At 37.9% G+C, this 23,063-nt stretch overlaps 1 protein-coding gene across 1 annotated transcript in view; it reads right to left on the bottom strand.

Moving 5' to 3' along the window:
* Window positions 1-728: 728 nt before the first annotated feature.
* Window positions 729-23,063, bottom strand: part of CANX (calnexin) — a 32,581-nt gene continuing 10,246 nt past the window's right edge. Inside the window, exons 2-15 of the mRNA XM_067732571.1 lie at window positions 15,893-16,069; window positions 15,543-15,616; window positions 15,033-15,091; window positions 14,204-14,345; window positions 13,682-13,763; window positions 12,981-13,173; window positions 11,366-11,555; window positions 8,949-9,062; window positions 8,487-8,643; window positions 7,145-7,360; window positions 6,135-6,254; window positions 5,118-5,244; window positions 4,853-4,932; window positions 729-3,070 (exon numbers count right to left, since the gene is read on the bottom strand). Coding sequence (XP_067588672.1) covers window positions 3,017-3,070; window positions 4,853-4,932; window positions 5,118-5,244; window positions 6,135-6,254; window positions 7,145-7,360; window positions 8,487-8,643; window positions 8,949-9,062; window positions 11,366-11,555; window positions 12,981-13,173; window positions 13,682-13,763; window positions 14,204-14,345; window positions 15,033-15,091; window positions 15,543-15,616; window positions 15,893-16,066 — 1,782 coding nt within the window. The 5' untranslated portion in view covers window positions 16,067-16,069 and the 3' untranslated portion in view covers window positions 729-3,016. The remainder of the gene's footprint in view (window positions 3,071-4,852; window positions 4,933-5,117; window positions 5,245-6,134; window positions 6,255-7,144; window positions 7,361-8,486; window positions 8,644-8,948; window positions 9,063-11,365; window positions 11,556-12,980; window positions 13,174-13,681; window positions 13,764-14,203; window positions 14,346-15,032; window positions 15,092-15,542; window positions 15,617-15,892; window positions 16,070-23,063) is intronic.

Below are 23,063 nucleotides of genomic sequence, written 5' to 3'. Positions count from 1 at the left end.
CGAACTTTGGTACAGTAACTTATTACTAGGCCAATGAAAATGTTTTACTTTAAAATCAGAAGAAAAAATTGAGTCCTTATTCACATAGTACTTGTTTTTATACAAATGCAGTAAAAAATACAAGTGGCCCACCAAGGCAATAGTGCTTAGGGCTCATGAACGCCATAACATAGTCTTGCTTTTACCATTCTTCAAACATAAATTTTACACCAGAATTAAATAAATTTCTTTTCTAATGGGAAAGATAATCGTAACTAGGAGCAGTACATTTTGGGTACTCTTCAGTAAGCAATTCAAAAGCCTAATAATACTGCATAAAAAAGTTATGGCCTAATGTTCAAAAATATCCCTGAAATATGTAGGAATATATAAAAGATGGAGTCTGATTCTGAACAAAGATTTATTTTCTAATAAATGTTTAAAAGTCGAATGGTTCCCATAAATCTCAAAGAATAATCTACAAATTACCATTCCCTTTCTGAGCTGCTATACCTATTGTAGAACTGAAATACTGAACCCCAATCCAGCAGGAAAAGGATGCAAAGCCTACTCTGAATTATATTCAAATCCACGTGGTGAGATGTAGTAATTATTTCATCGTCCATAATAGTTTCTGCAATATTAGAAAATTTCATGTAGTAGTCAATTAAAGGAAGATCAACCCACTATTGAACCAGTAAAACACACAAATTGAAGGTTATTATGAAAGAAGGTCAGTCAAAAGCAGATGCTTAACACAGGGCTTTAATGTAATACCATTTAGTAACGCAACAATTGGAGAAAAATGAAGAGTATTTTATGGATGAGAGAAACTGAGGAACACATCTGATGGAGTGGGCATTTTACAACAATGGGACAAATAACCAGCATGTAAAATCATAATGTAAGTGCCTTTTAAAGAGCTGAATACTGCTGCTGGTCATTCATTAATGTGTCAGACTTCTAGGTGCACCTAGAAGGCTGCACCTTCAACAAAGAGTGAAAAGAAAACCAAGAAATGACTTTTTGTTTTGTCTTTCTTTTTTTGGACAAACGTTGCTAAATTACCCTTGGAAAGGCAAATGAACAGTCTACTGATTTATACTTGTTATTCCACAGCTCAGCTGGAAGAAACCGTAATGTCAATGGAGGGTAAAGAAGGCAGATTTCTGGAAATGCAATGATCCCACACACTTGCTTCAAGGAGAAACCTGCAGACATATTTTCAGGTCTTGCTAAGTAACTGTTTATTTGCACTCAATACATTTGGGAAAGTCTGCTACATAGCTAAGGTCACTGTGACCACAGAACAACAGATGAAAAGGATAAAGCACTGAACAGTAAGAAAAATGCATCCCACCCTCATAAGAATTTAAGTGAACCAGTAAAAAAAACTGAAGATAAACAAAATAAACAGATACAGCCTTCATCTTTTATGAATATACTTCCTCCCCAATATCTCCCCAATATAAACACTCTGGAGTGTTTATATATTCAGTGCAAGGAACAGTATCATCGGTACATTTGAAACACCTCTGAAAAAACAATAAAGCTAAAAAAAAATCTAATTCTGAATACATTTCAGTGTGGTGTAATAATGATGTTATTACACTATAGTGATGGGGGAGAGGCTCTGATAGCACCCATCTGCATTCCACATGAAAAAACAAACCTAAGATCATTTCTTAAAAATTATACAAGCCACATACTTAAAAAAAGTTTTGAACAGGACTGCTTTATCATGTAATTTAAGACAGAACTGTTACATGAACTGCAAATAAAGACTTAAAAGATTTAGCAGCTACAAAAATCAGAAAACTCATGCTAAAAGTCACTTCTCCATAAATACTTTTAGCCTGTGTTCAATTACAGTCAATTCTGAATTGGCTCGCCTCTGGATTACACTTCTAAAGTCTTTACACGGAGTAAAAGAAATGGTAAAGATGAAGGACACTATTCTATCGTGTACTTTGACCCTGGAAAGGTGTGGGTCTGCTTAATAAAGGAAGAAACATACACATAATCACAGTAAAGCTTAACACTATGCAGAGCTCATAAGCATTTTCAGCAACGGACTGCAAGCTGTGCTGTGAAGACAATGCATAGCAGAGAAGAAAGCTGGGAATTTGGGGAAATTGAGAAGGTAAAACAGTGTCAACACAGTGGAAGATGTGATGAAAACATCTGCCTCTACTCTGGTAGCGTTCCTTAAGAAGCCACCTGCTTGAGAAGGCTGAAGCCCAGACACTCCCAGGGTGTGAAGAATGAATGCCCGAGCGCCACATTATACCACCTCCTCCACTAACTGCAAAGCTGTCTGGGAACTGAGCTGTTCCAAAGGCAAAAGAACACACACACTTCATGGCCTAACCAACATCAAGTGAAAAGTTTTTTTCTTTTTGTATGTCTATTTTTAATACAATTTTAACAGAACCTTTATATAAATTTGGGCTTCCATCCAATCACTCTCCTCAATTTCCTTAGGAGGAATTGAATAATGGAAGCAAGCAAAACAAGATTATAACCACAAATGACTGCACTTTAAACATGATTATCAATTTTAAGGGACAAAGACACGTGAATGTTTTGTAATACCAAACTTAAAAAACAAAATCAGTTACTTCAAATTCAGCCCCCTAGCATTTTTAAAGGTTGGTGTTATTTCTGCATGGACAGATTAATATATTAAATTAAGCCAAGATTTTTAAAGACTGACAAAGTTCTATCACTCTATTTTAAAAAACAAAGATGTTTAAAAACAAAAAAAATACAAGTTAGTTGCTTCATGTTACATTTCACAACCATTATGTTAAATGCTTTCTTTCTACAGAAACAGGGTCCTTTATGTCACAACTGCAATTATTTACTGCTAGATGTTTAAAATTACACGGGCTAGTGTTCAGCTGGAACCTGTTGATGGTGACTCTGAAGGTTTTCTGAGTTTCAACCTAAGATGTGCCAGGTCCTCTCCTAGGACCCACACTTTGCAGGGGAAGGGCAGGGAGAGGAAATCACAGATCAAGTTCTTAAGATTGTTTCACTCTCTTCGTGGCTTTCTGTTTCTTGGTGATCTGTTCAAAATTTCATCCTCCTGTTGGTTGAAAAAACAAGAAATTCACTATAATTAGCATACTTTTTAAAAAAGTAAAAGTTCACCAAGTTTTCAAATGAGCCAGGCTGAGTATAACCCATCTGAGGAAAAACAGGAAAAGAAAAATGATTGGAAGAAAATGCATCAAAAACAATGTTGGCTCAAAGGTGGTGGGATTGTATGTGTTCTAATTCAGTCTTTATTTTCTAAATCTAACCTATAAGCATTTTCTTTAAAAAGGACCAGACACCAGGCTTTCACATGTTATCCTGCTTAATCCTGAATAACTACTGGCCTGTGGACACATTAGTCCCACTTTGAGGCTGAGAAAGCCTCAAAGATTCATGAGGACTAAAGGCTATCAAAGCTGAGTCCCACATAAAACTCAAGACTACAAACCCAGTGCTCCTTCTACTCTACACACACTTATTGTGTGAGGAAGTTTGGGGAATATAAAAACAGACTGGTCCCTACCTGAAAGAACTATGCATTCTAGTTGAGACAGAATACGTCCACTGAAAATATAAACAACATTGACCTTTATCAATACAAGGGCAGAGTTGTGGTAGCTGTAAATGGAAACTGGGTAGTTTCCAGAAAGGATCAGAATGAAACAGCAGTGCTTAGAAAAGGGACCTTGGTAAGAAAGGTGTGGACTATTCTCTTTCCCTCATACCTCATATCCAATCCACCAGAAAATCCAGATCAGAAGCTCACATCCTTCTCTCCTATCACCCTGCTCTGGGCCACCATATCTTGCCTGGATTATTACAGTAATCTCCTAACTAGGCTCCTTGATTCTCCCTGGTCTGTGAAAAATATAGCAGCCAGAGTAATCAGGTCTGATCACTCCTTTGCCCCAAAGCCTACAATGGCTGCCCATTTCACTAGGAGGAAAAGCCAAGCCCCTACAACAGCCTAGGAGGCCTCACCTAATCTGGAGCCTTCCCCATGTTCCTTTGCTCCACCCTCTTAATCTACTGACCGTACTGGCCATCTAGACTACCACTTCAGGCCCTTGTACCGGCTGTTCTCTCAGGAATGCTCTTCCCATGGACATCTCCATGGCAAAGTCCTTTATCTCTTTCAAGTCTTTGCTCAAATGTCACCTCTCCACTGAGGCCTACCTACCATCTTTTAACATTACATACAACACACCCCGCCTCCAGCATTTCCAATACCTTTTCCTGTACAACTTTTATTTTTCATAGCCCATTGCTTTTTAACATACTGTTCTCATTTACTTCCTTATAACGTCTACTGCTTACTGTCTGTTTCCTTCCACTAGAATTTAAGTTCCCCAGATGTAGCGTATCTTTGTCTGTCTTGTTCACTAACAATACCTGGTACACAGTGGGTACTCCACAAATATTTATTGAATGAACGAAAGAATGACTCCATCAGCAAGAGGGATAAAAATTTTAGAATGCAGTGATTTGTCCAATAAATATTTTTAAGGGCACAGTGAGGAGAGGTAGATGATGACACAGAACTGTAAAATAATAACCTGAAGCTGCCATCTTAGAAAGCATTTTGTTAGTCTTTCCTTACCTTCTATTTATTACAGAAAACCATTTTCAGCACAGAAAATACTTTTGAGATTCAGATGTAATTTGAAATTTAATTTTTTAGTGCTAAGAATTCCACTTTTACAAAATTGGCTGTAATGGAATTTTTACTGCCACAGCCATTGAAAATTACCCTATGAAAATACTCTCTACTTAAATGTACCTTCACTGAGTTGCTTGAAACATTAAGATATACTCTCCCCCTTTCTATTACCTCTGCTTTAGGTTTCCTATCTTCCTCCTCTTGACTGACAGTGCCACCATCTTCTTCAACGTCACTTTTTTGCTTCTCTTCTAAGACAGAAAACAAAGCAAAACAACTGAGCAAAATCTTATACTTGTTTTTGGTAACTAGAAAATCAGCATTAGAACACACCTCTAGAGTCTGAAACAATCTTGACAGTAACTTGCTTATAAGGGTTTGAAACATCTTCTTAGGATGTTGGTTTAAAGCAGATATTTTGGGGTCTACTTCTTACCAAGTTTCTCTTCACCTTCCTCCTCCTCATCTCCCTTTTCCTTTTCCTCTTCCTTTTCTTCTTCGTCCTCCTTCACATCTGGTTGAGGAGCATCAGTCTTCTTGTACTCCACAGGACTGGGCTGTTTCTGAAATATTCCCCCAAAGCATGACAGTTTTGTTCACATTTTATGTATTACGTTACCATATAATTACCGAAGGTCTATGAGCAAAGTTCTGTACAAAGGCTATATGCTGGGGTAGATACAAAGAAATGAGTAAGATGGAATTCCTGCTTGAGAGCTTCCTCTTCACTGAGCATGTGTATGGTTCAAGGTAGAAGGAACAGTAGAAGCAAAGGGGTCAGGCAGGAATGTGCAAGTCTAACTAGTCAAAGGTGACTGAGGTACAGATATGCAGAATAGTGGTGGGGGGATAAGGCTGGAAAGGAAGATTGGGGATCAGGTTACAAAACATCTTGAATGCAAGGTGAAGCATAATCCTCATTTAGTAGAAGTAGAGGGTCTAAACAAAATTTTCTTTTTTTTTGATTGCATATAACAAAGGCTAAAGAATAAGGCTGTATCAGCCCTACATGTGTTTTGCGGGGGGAAGGGAGGGTAGGGATGCTGAGGGAGAAATGGATAATGAGAAATCAAAGACTGAATTATAAAGTATATGAATAGAAACAGCTATGCCAGAAGGAAAAGCTAGTTTGTGCCCAGATGGCTCAGTTTTATATCTCTAAGTTGTTTTCTCTTTTCTTTCAGAAAGCTTCTGCCAAATGTGAAGGAGAGTAATATAGTAGGCTAATACTATTAGAAACCGAGGGGCTAACAATCCTACTTCCATCTGGGCACAATAAATGGCCACTGAAAGTAGTGAACAGGGTTTCAGAAGTCAACACCAAATGTGGCCCAGTCACTACTGAGCTGCTACAAAGAAAAACCTCAGGCAACGTATCTTAGTTATTTTTAACAATATAAGAGTGAATCAAAATAAAAAAACAAAGCAAAAACAAACGAGCAACAACTCATACCTTTCCAGAACAGCAGAAGAGGATGACAAGAAATACGGGCAGAGCTACAGTCAAAATGTAGACCACCCAGAGCCATGGGCGCTCCTCGGCTGCCTCAATCATCTGCCCCACTACACCTGGCTGAAAAACAAGACAGGACTCATTTCAAGTTTTGGCTTTTGACACTAAATACAGGCTGTACTGTCCCACTGTTCAATTACCGCATGGCACTACTCAGGCACCTTTTTCAGAGGATTCAAGCCTAGATGTTCACACAATGTAAAAAGGAAATAAGAGAAAAATTTTGATTTTCCTGCTCTCTTTATCATCAAGGGGATTTCTCCTTCCTAGGTGTGAAAGCTGGCTTCTTAATCACCTACAAAGGTTTCCTTAACCTCAGGGACCAGTGAATGAAGAATTTCTTGATCTCAATGTCTCTCCAATTCCCATCTTGGCCTTATGGCCAATTATGTGAAAATTCCACTTATTGGGTAAACCAAGATTCAGTATTTAAGAGTGCATTAGCATATACCCTAAATGGCAAATTTTGTTAAATATCTTAAAAAATTTTTTTTTAAATTGGAGTATAGTTGATTTATAATGTTGTGTTAGTTTCTGCTGTACAGCAAAGTGAGTTAATTATACATATATCTACTCTTTTTAGAGTCTATTCCCATATAGGTCATTACAGAATAGAATTGAATAGAGTTCCCTGTGCAATACAGTAGGTTCTTTTTAGATATCTATTTTATACATAGTAGTGTGTATATGTCAATCCCTGTTAAATGTATCTTAACACAATTAAAAAAAAAACACCCTACAAATACAGACTCTAAAGCCATTATATTGGCCTAATGAAATCATGTCCAAAGCCCCAGTGTTTTGTCTTTAGCAGACAAAGGTCACACTTTCTATGCCAACATCCCCAAAAAAGGAAAAAGACAAATCTTAGAAGATAGCTTTTCACGACAGAAGCAATTAGTTACCTGTAATAAAAGACATAAATGCACAATAAACAAGCAAGCACAAACCTCAGCAGCCCCATCCGCAGCTTTCTTCAGACCCCATCCATCATTGGCCCAATCATCAACTACTCTTCTATCACCAGAAACAATAAAGTTGTCAAAAAAAATGTCTGAGGTCATAGACCACAGTTCTAAACCAATAGCACTAAAAGGAGTCATCTTGAAAGGCTCCAGATCTTCAAAGAAATCTGGATTTGGTATTTTCCGGGGTTTCCAGATTCCCTAGAGAAAAATATTTAAAAAAATCATTTCAGATAATGATCACCACAAATTTATGGTGAACCTAAATAAGAATGAAGATGAATTCTGCATTACCTGCGAGTTAAGTGCTGACTTTGTAAAACTTAAGTAACAGGAAGAAAACAATAAATGCTACTGATACCTCTAAGACATCTGGACTCCAGCTACTTTCAATTTCATCCATGACCTTGATCCAAACACCTTGCTCTACCTGGCACATTCCAACAGCCTCCACTCTTATCAACTAACTGCTGGTAGGAGTGGGAGCATAAATCAGTACAGACTCCTTCAGTGGTGATTTAAAATGTACACAATCTTCAACCAGATATTTCACCTCAGATAACTACCTAGAGAAATAGTTACCACATATACTCAGACATTTACAAGGAAAATTACTGCAGCAAGGACTCTAAAAGCAAAAAATGGCAATTCACCTAAATGGCCATCAACAAAACAGCTAAAGTGCAATTTTTAACTTATCTTATTGATTGCACAAGTATATTTAAAAACAGAAAAGTATATACATAGTAGATACATAGAGATACAGACCTACACTTTACATTTTGAAGTGTGACAGAGTAGAAATTAATGATTTTAAATAATTTGACTAGAACAGAAACAGAAGTGAGACCAGGGTCTGAGTTGTTACATTTCCATAGTAAACTTAAAGCTTTAAAATATCACCACCTGTATTACCATCTCATTTGAGCCTCACAGTCTTTTTATAGTTGAAGATACTGAGGTCAAGCAATGAGCTGACTTGTGTTCCCTGACTTGTGGTCAGGGAACCAACTCCCATCATAATCCTCTATCCACCCTACTACAGAGATTGCCAAGTTGGATCCACATGGCAGCAGGGTGCCCAAACCACAAGTTTTCTATTTTTTGTTTGCTTTTAAACACAAGTTACAAAGCAATTATGAAAGTTCTTTCTAGTTTCTAGGTTTACCTTTTCAACACTTAACACACAAGTTTTCTCTCAATTTTGAAGTTTACTTTGTTTTCAATTCAATAGTTTGAATACAGGGGATCAACCTGGCAGCCTCACTATAGACAAAACTTCTATCTGAACACAAAGAGACCTATGAAACCACAGAGAGGTACAAACCTGGTAGTTAGGATTGTCAATCATGGGCGGCTTCCATTTGCCCTTATAATTAGGGTTGTCAATCATAGGTCGCTGCCAGACACCACACCCAGGAGCCGACTCACACTTAGGGTTGGCAATCTGAGGAGCCTCCCATTCTCCATCCATATCTTCATCCCTGTGGAGATACAAACAAACTACAAATGGGTTCTGTGATGCAGGACTGTGAAAAGCTGCCCCAGGGCTTCCCTGAAATCCTGCAGAAATACTTTCACAATGTCGTACTACAGAGCATCATCTTGTTTCCACATTTCCAGTAATAAGGGTTTTTCATGACAGATGCATTTAAAAAAAGAGATGAAAATGTAATCAATTTAGTTTGTTGAGCTCTACACTTAAATTTGAGCAGTTAGCTGTATTTAAGTATTAACTTTTACTTCAATAAAAAAGCAGGCAATTTCAAAAGTTAACTAAAGCTCATACCAATCCTCTGGCTTCTCTGCATCTGGGTCAGGTACATATTCAGGTTCATCATCTAACCAGCCTTCAGGCTTTGTGGCTTCTTCATCTGGAATCTTAGCAGGGGCATCTTCATCCCTTAAACACAAAAGAAAAAGCCAATTACTAACAACATTGGCCAGAGAATCACAATGTGGTCCCACTTTGTGAATCTGAAACAGGGCAATCTAAAAATATGTAGGCCTTACTTAATCAAAAAACTTAAAATAGTTCCTCCTATAAATATCTAAAATCATATACAAGGGCCTAGTATGCAGAATTTATAAAGAACTCTTACAACCTAATAATAAAAAGACAACTCAGTTTAAAAACCAGCAAAGGATTGAATAGACATTTCTTCAGACATAGAAATGCCCAATAAGCACATGAAAATATGTTCAACATCATTAGCCATCAGAGAAATGCAAATCAAAACCACAATAAGATACCACTTCATACCCAGTAGGATGGCTATAATAAAAAAACTGATAAAACTAAGTATTGGCAAGGATGTGGAGAAAATGAAACCCTCATACATTGATTGTGAGCAAGTAAAATGGTACAGCCACTTTGGAAAACAGTTTGGCAGTCCCTCAAAAAGTTAAACGTCATTACCATATGACCCAACAATTCCACTCCTAGGAATATACCCAAGAGAAATGAAAATGTATATTCACCCAAAAACCTATACATGAATGTTCATAGCAGCATTATTCATAACCACAGCCAAAAAAGGGAAACACCCTAAATGTCAATCAAATAAGGAATGGATAAATAAAATGTGTTATTATCCACACAATGGAACAGTCTTCAGTCATAAAAAGGAATGAAGTACTAATCCATGCTTCAACATGGATGAGTCTTAAAAACATTATGCTGAGCAAAAGAAGCTAGACACAAAGGACCACATATTATATTATTCTATATCCAGAATGGGCAAATCCACAGAGACAGAAGGCAGATTAGTGGTTGCCAGGGGCTGGTGGAAGGGAGAAATACGGAGTAACTGCTTCATGGGTATGGGCTTCTTTTTGGGTGATAAAAATGTTCTGGAATTAGACAGTGGTGATGGTTGCACAACACTGCAAACATACTGTAAAACCACTGAACTGTACACTTTAAAGGGTGGATTTTAGCATGTGAATTATGACTCAGTTACCCTTAAAAGTTCATCAGGAAGTACCTAATTTCAAAGCTTTATGCAGTTATTGTTAGAGCCACTTTAGCTGGTAAGCAGAGACATCTTCTATTCTTGGTCAGGATTATGCTTGGTTTTGAAATTTGCTAGTTTAAAATTGTGTAAGAACTTAAACTTGTATATCATTCAGCTGATCTTTCAAGCTGAACATTCACTTCTCCACCCCCAAAATAAAACAGCTAGTTAAGGAATACAATACTGAACAAGGCTGAGTCGAAATCTAATGTTCACCAAATATACAAATAAACTCACCCACTACACCAGTGCAGCATAAAAGTATCAACTAGAATTTAACTGTGAAGCCTAAGAGGATACTTACAAGTGGAAGATCAGTTTTATCACTTCTCTTTGTTCACTTCCTGACATTTCCAAAAGTCACCATACCAGAGTTCAAAGATGGTCACATACAAGAGTACAACCCACCTGTTTTCTTTTCTTACCACTCTCCAATTTGCACTTTATGTAAAAGGCTACTCAATTTCCCTCACACGTGTTAAGCTCACTCCTATTCCTCTACTTTTGCACCTGATATTCTCCTTCAACCAGGGAATACCATTTTCCATCTTCACCAGTTAACTCAACTCTTGCCCACTTTCAGTTCTCAATTTGATTTGCCCAACTCCAAGAAACTACTGAAGTTAGGTATACCTGGTGCTCTGGTCACAAGTAACACATATTAGACCATTCATCCCATGCATGCCAACTTCAAGTGCCTGTCTCACAACTAGACTGGGAGTTGTGTAGGCAGCTGGTGTGCTTGTGGTTTTGTATTCCAGTGCTCACCACGGAGCAGAGATCTCCTGAGTATTGTTTAAATAGTAAAAAGGTTATTTTTCAAATTAAAATTTAAAATTTTAGGACTCCAGCTTTAAATGTGAATTCATAGAAGCATTGGAAAGGCCAGGCCGAAAGACCCGAGGTTCTGCCACAAACCAACCGTGTCACCACAGGCAAACTCTATCATCAGTTTCAGCATTTGGTGGCTTGTAAAATGGTATGAGGCAGCCCAGATGATCACGATGGCCCTAGTAATCACTAGGTGGTCACTACTATTTTCAGCTATAGTAGTCTACATTTTTCCTAACATTTAGACTGCATCACAGATTATCCAAATTATCAGATTTCAACCACCATTCAACTGTTCAAGCCAAATGGAATGTATGAAATGCTCCACTGCATTCAAAGACAGGTCCCAAAGACTCACCAGTCATCTGGCTTGACAGCATCAGGATCTGGTATTTTTGGTCTTTCATCCCAATCTTCAGGCTTCCGGTCTTCTGGGTCCTCAATTTCACGTGAAGGATTTACAGGAGGAGTCATGTCATTTAACAGATTCCCACTGTTTACAACAGACTGGTCCACTAATATTTCAAAACTATTATCTGGATTCAAGACTGAAAAAATTAAATGCAATTTTAAAAAGTTAATTAGCCACTCATTCCCAAGCTCTCTTTACCACAACACAAACAATCATATTTCTAACAGAAAGCAGAAGCATGGAGTAAAGACCTTGGGCGTTAGAACATGGTCATGGAGCCTTATGCAAGTTAGCACGCTTTTTCCTTATCTGTAAGTCGTAAATGTTAGTTCTTCAGGTTTTTAGGAATTAGGACAAATGACAGGTAAAATTTTTACACACCAAAAGATTCCATGTATGAACATTAAAAACATCAAAAAAAACAAAGGTACATAAACTAATGCAATATTGGTTTGACACAAATGGTTACACACCAGTCAACAGAAAATTAAGTTTACTTATTATAACTGTCCCCCAACAGAAAAGGCCCATTTCCTCATTTTTTGAGTTGGTATTACCACTATGTTGCCCAAATTTCAAATTACACAAAATTTCAATTACATGTGGTTTATTAAACCACGTGTCTACTCAGGTTGTACTTTTGGAATCCAGTGAAGAATGCAAACATAATTTTAAATCCATAAAGGTATCTTAAGTGTGAATTATGCTACAGCCTGGATCCTACATCTAAAAGCCTAATAGGCAACTGACTAGGTCACAGAACATCCAGAGTACTATGGAAAATGACAGAGTACTATGCTGCTATCCTCAATGACAATGAAGGTTATCAATGTTATCAGTGATATCTACTCTCACAGAAAGATTCTCATGCTTTTGTGAAGAGAAAAAGTGAAATATAGCACACTTAACTTCTAATAAAAATTACATGTGTCTATACATATATACATGTTTATTCACATATAGCCAAATACATATCACAGTGTTGATATTTCAGATAATTTTGTTTTCTTTTTGCTTTCTTTTTCCTTTTAAATTCCTATGCTGAATATATATTACTTTTGTTATAAAGAAGAAAGGTTATTGCATTCTTTAGGAAAAGAGGCATGTCTATATGTGATCTCAAAGCAGCAGGAAAAACTTCATTAAATAAAAAGACCCATTCCAATGTCCAAATGATTAAACTCAACTGTCTAGGTGTTGGAGCATCCGAACAAGTTCAACTAGAAGATACTTTGAAAAAAACTGTACACATATTTCTATTGTATGTCCTATAACTTAACATCCCATCAACAAGAAAATAAACAAAGGGAGGAAATGAAGGGTGAGGATCAAGCAAAGAAGCTCTTTATGGGACATACAATCTTATTCTTAAAATTGTTTCAAACCCTAGCTCTCAATTCAACCTAAGGAAGAGACATTTTAGTGCTGAGAAATTAAGTTCTTCTCACAACTAATATTAAGTCAACAGAGATTCTTATTTGCAGGCTTACAATCTTTAAATTAAATGGATGATAAATGTGTAGTGCCATAAAAACCAAAATTTATTAATAGTTTTTCTTACTTAATGTATAAAGATGTGTTTTCTTATCAGTAAAATAGGTCTTCAGATCTGCATCTGGCCTCTTAGCATGCTTTTCTTCATATACACCCGTTTTGGGGTTTTTGTGGCGAAAGATGAAGTGCAATTTATAGTCCTCTCCACATTTATCTGGACCAAACATAATCGTGTAAGGGGTCTTGTCGTGGAAGTGATCCTTCAGAAACAAAAATGGATTAAGTAACTCAAAGTGTTGAAAAGCAACCTTTCAAAAGTGTGATATGTCCTCTTATAAAATCCCAAATAGTGTCCTATTACAGGAAAAGTTTATTCATTTATGAGGTTTGTACAGATACCAGTGAAAAGGAATAACCAGAAATTACCGGGAAATTTTACATGAGAATATATGAAAGTGCTTAAAAACACAAAATAATGCATATACCTAGATAGTTACTGCTTCTTTCATAAAACAAAGAAATAAGTTTGCTAAAACTAAAAATTACACAGGACAGAAACCAAGGATAAAACAAAACAGCTTTGAAATTTACATTTCAAATAAAAAGCACAGAAATGTCAAGGTCAGTATTTCCAGCCTCCAAAATATTTCAACAGCAGCAGGAGAAACGGCCTTATTTTCACTGGTCTTAGAAAATTTTCTTTCCTTTTCTCTGAGATTCTTAAAAGGTAACTGTGGGAGGCCACATAAAGAAATAGGAAGTACCTACCAGGTTGAGCTCTGGGGTTTTGGAAAGTAGTTTCACATAGGCACCACCACATTCTATTCCATTTTGGAAATTAACCTCATACCTAATTTCAGAGAGAAAGGCAGAGACCATATGGCATTTTGAAAGATCAAATTTCTTAATTTATTTCCCTTTCCCCCACTTTGGTCCCATGTTTTATCACAGGTCATATGTGAAGATTCCATCTTCTATTGTTATACTTACCCAATCCCCCAAAATTAAATAAGTAAAAGAAAATTAAATCTTAATGCAGATTCCCAGTAAATACTATTTGCAAAATCCAGAAGTTCATTTGCTATCAGTAGGAAAAATAGCTGATTTATTTCAAAATAATTTACTGGGCATGAAAAAAATGTTACATTACAGGATGCTTAAATACATCCTAAAATTCCTACTGTAGCATGTAATTATTCTCATAATTTTTTTTTACATAGAGTAATAGTTTTATAATATAATGTCTTCACTCTTCCTAGAAAGGGTCTATCAAGCAATTGTTTCACTCACTGAATAATGAGAGGCTTGGTATCAAAGATGAAAGGCTTGTTCAGTTTAGCAGAGATAGCATGATGCTTGGCTCGAGACATCAATACAAGTCCTTTATCGCCTGGAAGTTTTGTTTCCTTCATTTCATCTACCTCCCATTTTCCTGCAAGACAACAAAAAGGTCCCACTCCCTAATTACACCTCTGAAGATCCTGAAATCGTAACAAACAAAACTCCAAGTTGTGCAAATCCATCATACTGACAAATGTTTAACATGTTCCATTTACCTCTGAGAGCTGGTCTATTAATATTAAACACACATAATTGACAAATATTAGGATATGGTTTTTAAAAACCTATAGCACATTCATTCTACCAATGCCTAGAAAAGACCTTCCATTTCCAAAATACAGCACCATGGGTAATAAATCTCCTTCCATTTTATGGTGTAAAAATAAACATTAAACAGGTCTAACCCTATAAAATATAATAGAACACACAAAGAAAGCAAACTTCCAGTGAAAAATCTTAAAATGTATACATACTCTTTTTTTTTTTTTTTTCCCGGTACATGGGCCTCTCACTGTTGTGGCCTCTCCCGTTGCGGAGCACAGGCTCCGGACGCGCAGGCTCAGCGGCCATGGCTCACGGGCCCAGCCGCTCCGCGGCATGTGGGATCTTCCCGGACCGGGGCACGAACCCGTGTCCCCTGCATCGGCAGGCGGACTCTCAACCACTACGCCACCAGGGAAGCCCTATACATACTCCTTTTAAACTAGTCTTGAGAGATACTATGGAAATACATCAAAACTCAATCTGCTATTATATCTAAATCAAATGCAACTCTCACCATCATATTTGGCAATTTCATCATCAGTGTCATCTTTCTTGGCTTTGGATAAAATCCACCTGTAATTAAGACATACCCCTAAATTAAGATTCAAATTATAGTTGGCCTGTAAAAAGAAACAATGTAAACAATAATAAAAATAGGAACTATCCAGCTCTTCTTAGCCTACCTAACCACTGTACTTTCAACTTTTAAATGTCATTCAAGTAGTGATAATATATTGTACTCAACTCAAAAATCTGTAAGAAAAAGTACCAAACCCATGAAATAATTTCACCTTTTAAGACTCAAGAGAAAACAACTTTCTCAAAGAACAAAATACAGGGTGAAGGGAAAAGATATGGAAGCAAGAACCACATGTTCTAAAACACTATTTTCCTAAAAGGGATGAAAGATATAAAATAGTTAGACATTTCACTATATAAAATAATATCCAAAAAGGAATACACTATCCCATCTTATTTATATGATGTCTGCCTCTAAGATTTTTTCCCCCTAAGAAACACTTACCCTGACAGAGTTCCTCTGTCAAAGCTATCAGCAAAATACACTTCCCCTGTTGGAACTGGAGCTTTGTAGGTGACCTGTGTTAAATATAAAAATGAATTAAGAATTGAAATATTCAGCAACACTCCTTTCTCAGTAGGATCTATTCTCTTGATTTGCTTTCAAACTTTCATAGCTGGCCCTCGAATTCAATCCATATAACTTATCTTTGGGACAATATAACAAAGGCTGACAGAGAGATCAATAAAAATTTTAGCAAATTTTGCTTTCCCTGTGATAAGGATCCAAAATTTACCTTCATCCTTTGGTTATCTCAAGAGGCAAAATGAATAGATTCAAAGACCACTTCAAACCTTTGGAGATGGAGGAGTGCTGGTATCTGCTTTCGGTTTTGAGTCTTCTACCTCTTCAATGACATCATCAAGGTCATCCTCAATGTCAATCACATCATCTTCATGTCCATCATGAGCCTGAACAAGAGCAGTTCCAAGCACCAGTAACACACACAGCAACCACTTCCCTTCCATGATCTAAATATAAAAAAGGGTACAGTTAAATGCATCACCTCCTTTTAAAAAAATTTTGTAAGATCACTAACCCCTCTCTCATTTATTTGTTTTTTTTTCTTTGCGGTACGCGGGCCTCTCACTGTTGTGGCCTCTCCCGTTGCGGAGCACAGGCTCCGGACGCACAGGCTCAGCAGCCATGGCTCATGGGCCCAGCCACTCCGCGGCATGTGGGATCTTCCCAGACCGGGGCACAAACCTGTGTCCCCTGCATCGGCAGGCGGACTCTCAACCACTGCGCCCCCAGGGAAGCCCTAACCCCTCTCTTATTTAAAATTAAGGCTTTCAAATCAGAACTTCATTGTAGTTCATTTTACAGATAAAGAAAGTGAATCCAGAATGATAAAGCGGTTTTCCTAAAATCAGTTAGTTAAAAGATTCAATTTCAATAAAAATTTCAAAATAAAACTCAAACATAAACAGGTGTCCCCATATAGAATATCATGTTGGCTACACAAATTTATGGTGTTCAGATACAATTTCAAACTAAATTCCTGCATTTGTAAAGAGCTCTACAATGGACAAAGCCCCTTTTACAGGTTAGTTTAAATGAGTTAAAACATTACAATGAAGTAACAAAGGAGCTAACTAGCCTCACATTAAACACTTAATTTAGATGCTGCTGCTCTTGTCCAAAGACCATCAAGTGTAGATATGGTTTTAAATTAGTGTTTTAAGACTCAACAAAAAAATATATTAAACCACAGACCAGCTATCTTTACCTCTTATTTTCTAAGCCTGTAAGTGCCTTATGTATTGTATTAGACTGTCATGGATGGTAGTTGGTCCTTTTCCCAAAACCGCAGACCTAAAGATATAAAAACTGAGCCACATGGATGCACAAAAAGATTTGGTAGTAGGTAGTATAGAGTTTCAATTCTCCAAGACGAAAAGAGTTCTCTCTGGAGATGGATGGAGGTGAAAGCTGCACAACAATGAGAATGTACTTAATGCCACTGAACTTAACAATGGTTAATATGGTAAGTCTTATGATAAGCGTTTTTACTACAATAAAAAAGATTTTAGGGGCTTCCCTAGTGGTGCAGTGGTTAAGAATCCGCCTGCCAATGCAGGAGACACAGGTTTGAGCCTTGGTCCAGGAAGATCCCACATGCCATGGAGCAACTAAGCCTGTGTGCCACAACTACTGAGCCTGCACTCTAGAGCCCGTGAGCCACAACTACTGAGCCTGTGTGCCACAACTACTGAAGCCCACGTGCCTAGAGCCCGTGTTCTTCAACAAGAGAAGCCACTGCAATGAGAAGCCCACGCACCACAACGAAGAGTAGCCCCTGCTTGCCGCAACTAGAGAAAGCCCGCGTGCAGCAACGAAGACCCAACACAGCCAAAAATAAATAAATAAAATAAAAAATTTTTTTAAAAAATTTAAAAAAAGAAAATAGCTTAATTTTTTTTGGTGTCTTATACATCAACTTATTCCAATGCTGAATTTGACGCCTAATTCCTTATAAACTCTATAATCCTTTAAAGTGAGTAACAGTATGTAGAACTAGATTTTCACATATCATTTGGTGGTATTTCTTTTATTTACATATCTTGGGTACTGTTTTCACAAAATGAAAGAAGGTAAAGTTCACTGGATTCCTAAATGCTTAGCATTTAGGCAGTGCAGAAAATAAAAGTGCTAAAAAAAAAAGTGCTAAATAAAATCATTGATAATGTTTCCTAGGACTGGTATTAGTTTTTAGGAGAAACTCTCAATGTCAACATTCTGCTCTAGTTTCTAATATACTAGGAATATCACTAATTTCATTTATTCACTGGAAAGGCCTCTATTCTCTACTATCAAAATAATATACAATGGCACAGCAACATTGCTTTCATTTACAACTACAAGGGATTCTCTAAAACTAAACAGGTTGATTCAACACTTTTATCTAAATCAACTCTATACAACTCCCAAGTCCTCACAGAAACAATGCTATAAATGGTAGCTGGGTTCCCAGGGATAAGCTACAAAACCAAATTAGCCCAAAACATAGCTAAAACAATATATGCATACAATTGTTAAAACTTTTTAAAAGACAAAATGTGGTAAGCCTAGTAGTAATTAAATGAAGCACAAAACCAGTGGATTAATCCGGACTAAGTACTGATGCTGGAAAATCGCTGCTCAAGGAAAAGCTAATCAGGGAGATGAGCTAACTACTTACCTTTTAAAAAGGTAAGCCTGATTTTTTTTTCCCAATAATTTTTAATTTGTTGATACATTGCTGTTGTGGGCTTAACTGTGCCCCCCTCCCCCCATTCACATGTTGAAGCCCTAACTCCCAATGTAATATTTGGAGATAGGACCTTTAGGGAAGTAATTAAGGTTAAAAGAGGTCATAAGGCCTAATCCGATAGGCCTGGAATCTATATAAGATGAAGAGAGCCAGAAGTCCGTGTGCACGTAAGTCCATGTGAGAGGACACAACAAGATGGTGGCTCTCTGCAAGCCGAGGAGCAAGTCCACACCAGAAACCAACTCTGCCAATGCCCTGATCATGGACTTCCAGACTCCAGACCGTGAGAAAATAAATTTCTGCTTTTTACGCCACGCAGCCTGTGGTACCGTTACGGCAGTCCAAGCAGACTAATACAACTGTCCTTAGGTTAAGCATAATTTTATATAAGGCAGTGCTTCTCAAACTTTAGCATGCATCAGGGGGCTTTTTAAAACAAATCACGGGCTTCCCTGGTGGCACAGTGGTTAAGAAACCGCCTGCCGGGGGTGGGGTAGTAGTGGTGGTGGTAGTGGTGGTGGTGGTGGTGGTGGTGGTGGTGGTGGTGGGATGAATTGGGAGATTGGGATCGACATATATACACTAATATGTATAAAATGGATAACTAATAAGAACCTGCTACATAAAAAAATAAATTAAATAAAATTCAAAAAGAGAAATCCGCCTGCCAATGCAGGGGACACAGGTTTGAGCCTTGGTCCAGGAAGATCCTACATGCCGTGGAGCAACTAAGCCTGTGCGCCACAACTATTGAGCCTGTGCTCTAGAGCCCACGAGCCACAACTACTGAGCCCGCATACCACAACCACTGAAGCTTGCGTGCCTGGAGCCCTTGCTCCACAAGAGAAGCCACTGCAATGAGAAGCCCGTGCACCGCAACAAAGAGTAGCCCCCGCTCGCTACAACTAGAGAAAGGCTGCACGCAGTGACAAAGACCCAACACCACCAAAAATAACTAAAATAAATAAATTTATTTTAAAAATTAAAAATAAATTTAAAAAATTGCTGATTCAGTAGATGTGGGCTGGGCCCAGTGGGCTAGGACTTCACATTTCTAACAAGTTCCAGGAGATGCAAAGGCTGCTAGCTCAGGAATCACACTTTGAGAACCACTGATTAGGGTTTATGAATAATCAATTTGTGCTTTGTTTTCCAGTTAATAAAAGCACTTTCACATAGGCACACTGTTTCGCATAAACCTCCCTTGAGGTATTACTCTAATTTTACTTTACATATTAATAACTAAGACTAGTAAAATGAAAATAACCCAATCATTTACTCATTATCACAACCAATAAGAGTCAAAGAATTCATATCCCATATTTCTATTATGCTAGACAAAATGTAGTTGAATACTGAGAAGGTGTGATAGAGACAGGACTGGAAGACTAGTCAGTAAGGGTACCAAAGGGAGTGGTCTGGAATAGGGGATTCAGGTAGGGTTTAGTGAGGGAAAGTGCAACTGCAGAACAGCTAGCCCTGGTTGGTGGACCAAAGATCCTGGGAAAGGAGGCATCTGTGTGGCGGAGGCAGAATGACCCAATGAAAGGAAAACAGTTTTCAGGTAGCAGAAGGCTACCATCCCTGTCAAGAACAACAAAGGGATAGGGAGTCTCCAGCAAACTTCAGGAAATGCACTTCGCTCCGCCACCGTTTCCCCTACACCCTGAGTTGCAGGACCCAGTTTTTCAGAAGTCTTAGGCACATATCTGTTAACTTTCGCATTATCCAGAGGGTTGTAAAGCTGTGGAGGAACCACTACTGCCAAACCATGGTAAACCGATTCTCATAGCTGTGCACTGATGATCCTAAGCCACTGCTAGTTTTACATATGCTATTTCAACATTTGTAATTTGCCAAGACTCCCGAGAAATTGCTACAGCAAACAGGTCTAGTCCCAAGAGCCACTATGAAGCCAGCCCAAACATTTCAAGTTTTGTTAAAGACCTGGTCACACTTACAAATAATTCAAGACAATATATTTTAAGGTGATATTAATTCTCTGCTTCATTAATGAAAATCCAATATTACCAAGAAACAAAATCCACCCTCATTTCAATCCTCCTACCCACACTCCTTCTATCAAATGGAGTCCAAAAAGGATGTTGCACTATTACGCTCTCCAGATGAAAACACAGGAGAAATTTTAAGTAATCTTGGGTTTGACAATGAGTTTTCAATACAACATCAAAAGCAAGATACATTATTTGCACAGTATATCTTTTCCAATTCTTTTACTTTCAACCTTTTTGTACCATTATGTTTTGTTTTTTTAATAAATTTTTAAAAATTAAAAAAAGCAAGATACATGAAAGAAAAAATTGGTTAAACTGAAATTTATTAAAATTTAAAACTTCAACTCTATGAAAGAAACTTAAGAGAATTAAAAAACAAAACAAGGTAGGAGAAATATTTCCAAAATACATATCTAATAATAAACTGGTTTCCAAAATGTACGAAGAACACAACTCAACAATAAGGAAACAGGGACTTCCCTGGTGGTCCAGAGGTTAAGACTCCGTGCTCCCGGACTTCCCTGGTGCCACAGTGGTTAAGGATCCGCCTGCCAATGCAGGGGACACGGGTTTGAGCCCTGGTCCGGGAAGATCCCACATGCCGCGGAGCAACTAAGCCAGTGCGCCACAACTACTGAGCCTGCGCTCTAGAGCCCGCAAGCCACAACTACTGAAGCCCACACACTTAGAGCCCGTGCTCCTCAACAAGAGAAGGTACTACAAAGGCCGTGCACCACAACAAAGAGTAGCCCCCTACTCACTGCAACTAGAGAAAGCCCACGTGCAGCAACAAATATCCAACTCAGCCAAAAATAAATAAATTAAAAAAAAAAAAGACCCCGTGCTCCCAACGCAGGGGGCCCAGGTTCGATTCTTAGTCAGGGGACTAGATCCCACACACCACAACTAGGAGTCCGCATGCCGCAACTAAAGATCCCGCATGTCACAACTAATACCCACAACCAAATAAATTAAAAAATAAATATTTTTTAAAAATAAGAAAACCACTCAATTATAAAATGGGCAAAAGATCTGAACAGATACCTCACCAAAGAAGATATTCAGATGGCATATGAAAACATCATTTGCCATTAAGTAACTGCAAATTAAAACAACAATGAGGGCCTTCCCTGGTGGTGCAGTGGTTAAGACTTTGCCTGCCCATGCAGGGGACACGGGTTCAATCCCTGGTCCAGGAAGATCCCACATCCCGCAGAGCAACTAAGCCCATGCGCCACAACTACTGAGCCTGTGCTCTAGAGCCCTCGAGCCACAGCTACTGAGCCTGCGTGCCACAACTACTGAAGCCCGCGAGCCTAGAGCCCATGCTCTGCAACAAGAGAAGCCACTGCAATGAGAAGCCCGCACACCACAACGAAGAATAACCCCCACTTGCCGCAACTAGAGAAAGCCCGCACGCAGCAATGAAGACCCAACACAGCCAAAGATAAATTTTAAAATATAAATAAAATAAAACAAAACAATGAGATACTACTATACACCTATTCGCATGGCTAAGATTAAAAAAACTGGCAAGGATGTGAAGTAACGGGAACTCTCATTTCACTGCTGGTGAAAATCCAAAATAGTACAGCCACTCTGGAACACAGTTTGGCAATTTCTTACAAATCTAACTATAGACTTACCACAGGATTCAGCAATCATGCTCACAGGTACTTGCCCAACTGATCTGAAAGCTTACAAATGCACAGAAACTCACACACAAATGTTTATAGCAGCTTCATCCATAAGCACCCAAAACTTGAAGAAACCAAAATGTTCTTCAGTAGGGGAATGAATAAACAAACTGTAGTATACCCATACTTGCCGCAACTAGAGAAAGCCCGCACGCAGCAATGAAGACCCAACACAGCCAAAGATAAATTTTAAAATATAAATAAAATAAAACAAAACAATGAGATACTACTATACACCTATTCGCATGGCTAAGATTAAAAAAACTGGCAAGGATGTGAAGTAACGGGAACTCTCATTTCACTGCTGGTGAAAATCCAAAATAGTACAGCCACTCTGGAACACAGTTTGGCAATTTCTTACAAATCTAACTATAGACTTACCACAGGATTCAGCAATCATGCTCACAGGTACTTGCCCAACTGATCTGAAAGCTTACAAATGCACAGAAACTCACACACAAATGTTTATAGCAGCTTTATCCATAAGCACCCAAAACTTGAAGAAACCAAAATGTTCTTCAGTAGGGGAATGAATAAACAAACCGTAGTACACCCATACGATGGAATATTGTTCAGAAATTAAAAGATGAGCTATCTAAAATGAATCACTTTGCCATACAGCAGAAATTAACACAACATTGTAAATAAACTATAAACTATACTTCAATTAAAAAAAAAAGAGCTATCAAGCCAAAAAAAGACTTGGATGAATCTTTAATGCCTATTGCTAAGTGAAAGAAGCCAGTCTGAAAAGGTGACATGCTATAGAATTCCAATTAGATCACATTCTGAAAAAGGCAAAACTCTAGATACCAAAAAAAGTCAGTGTAGTCAGAGGTTTAGGGGAGGGGGTCAGGTTGAATAGGTAAGCACAGGGGACTTTCTTAGGCAGTGAAACCATTCTGTTATGATGCTATAATTATGGATACATGACACTATCCATCTTTCAAATCCCATAAAACTTTATAGCACAAAGAATGAATCTTCATGTATGAAAAAA

Source organism: Pseudorca crassidens, chromosome 3 (genome assembly GCF_039906515.1).
Source record: "Pseudorca crassidens isolate mPseCra1 chromosome 3, mPseCra1.hap1, whole genome shotgun sequence".
Lineage (NCBI taxonomy): Eukaryota > Metazoa > Chordata > Mammalia > Artiodactyla > Delphinidae > Pseudorca > Pseudorca crassidens.
This window is presented reverse-complemented; position numbering and strand designations above follow the sequence as displayed.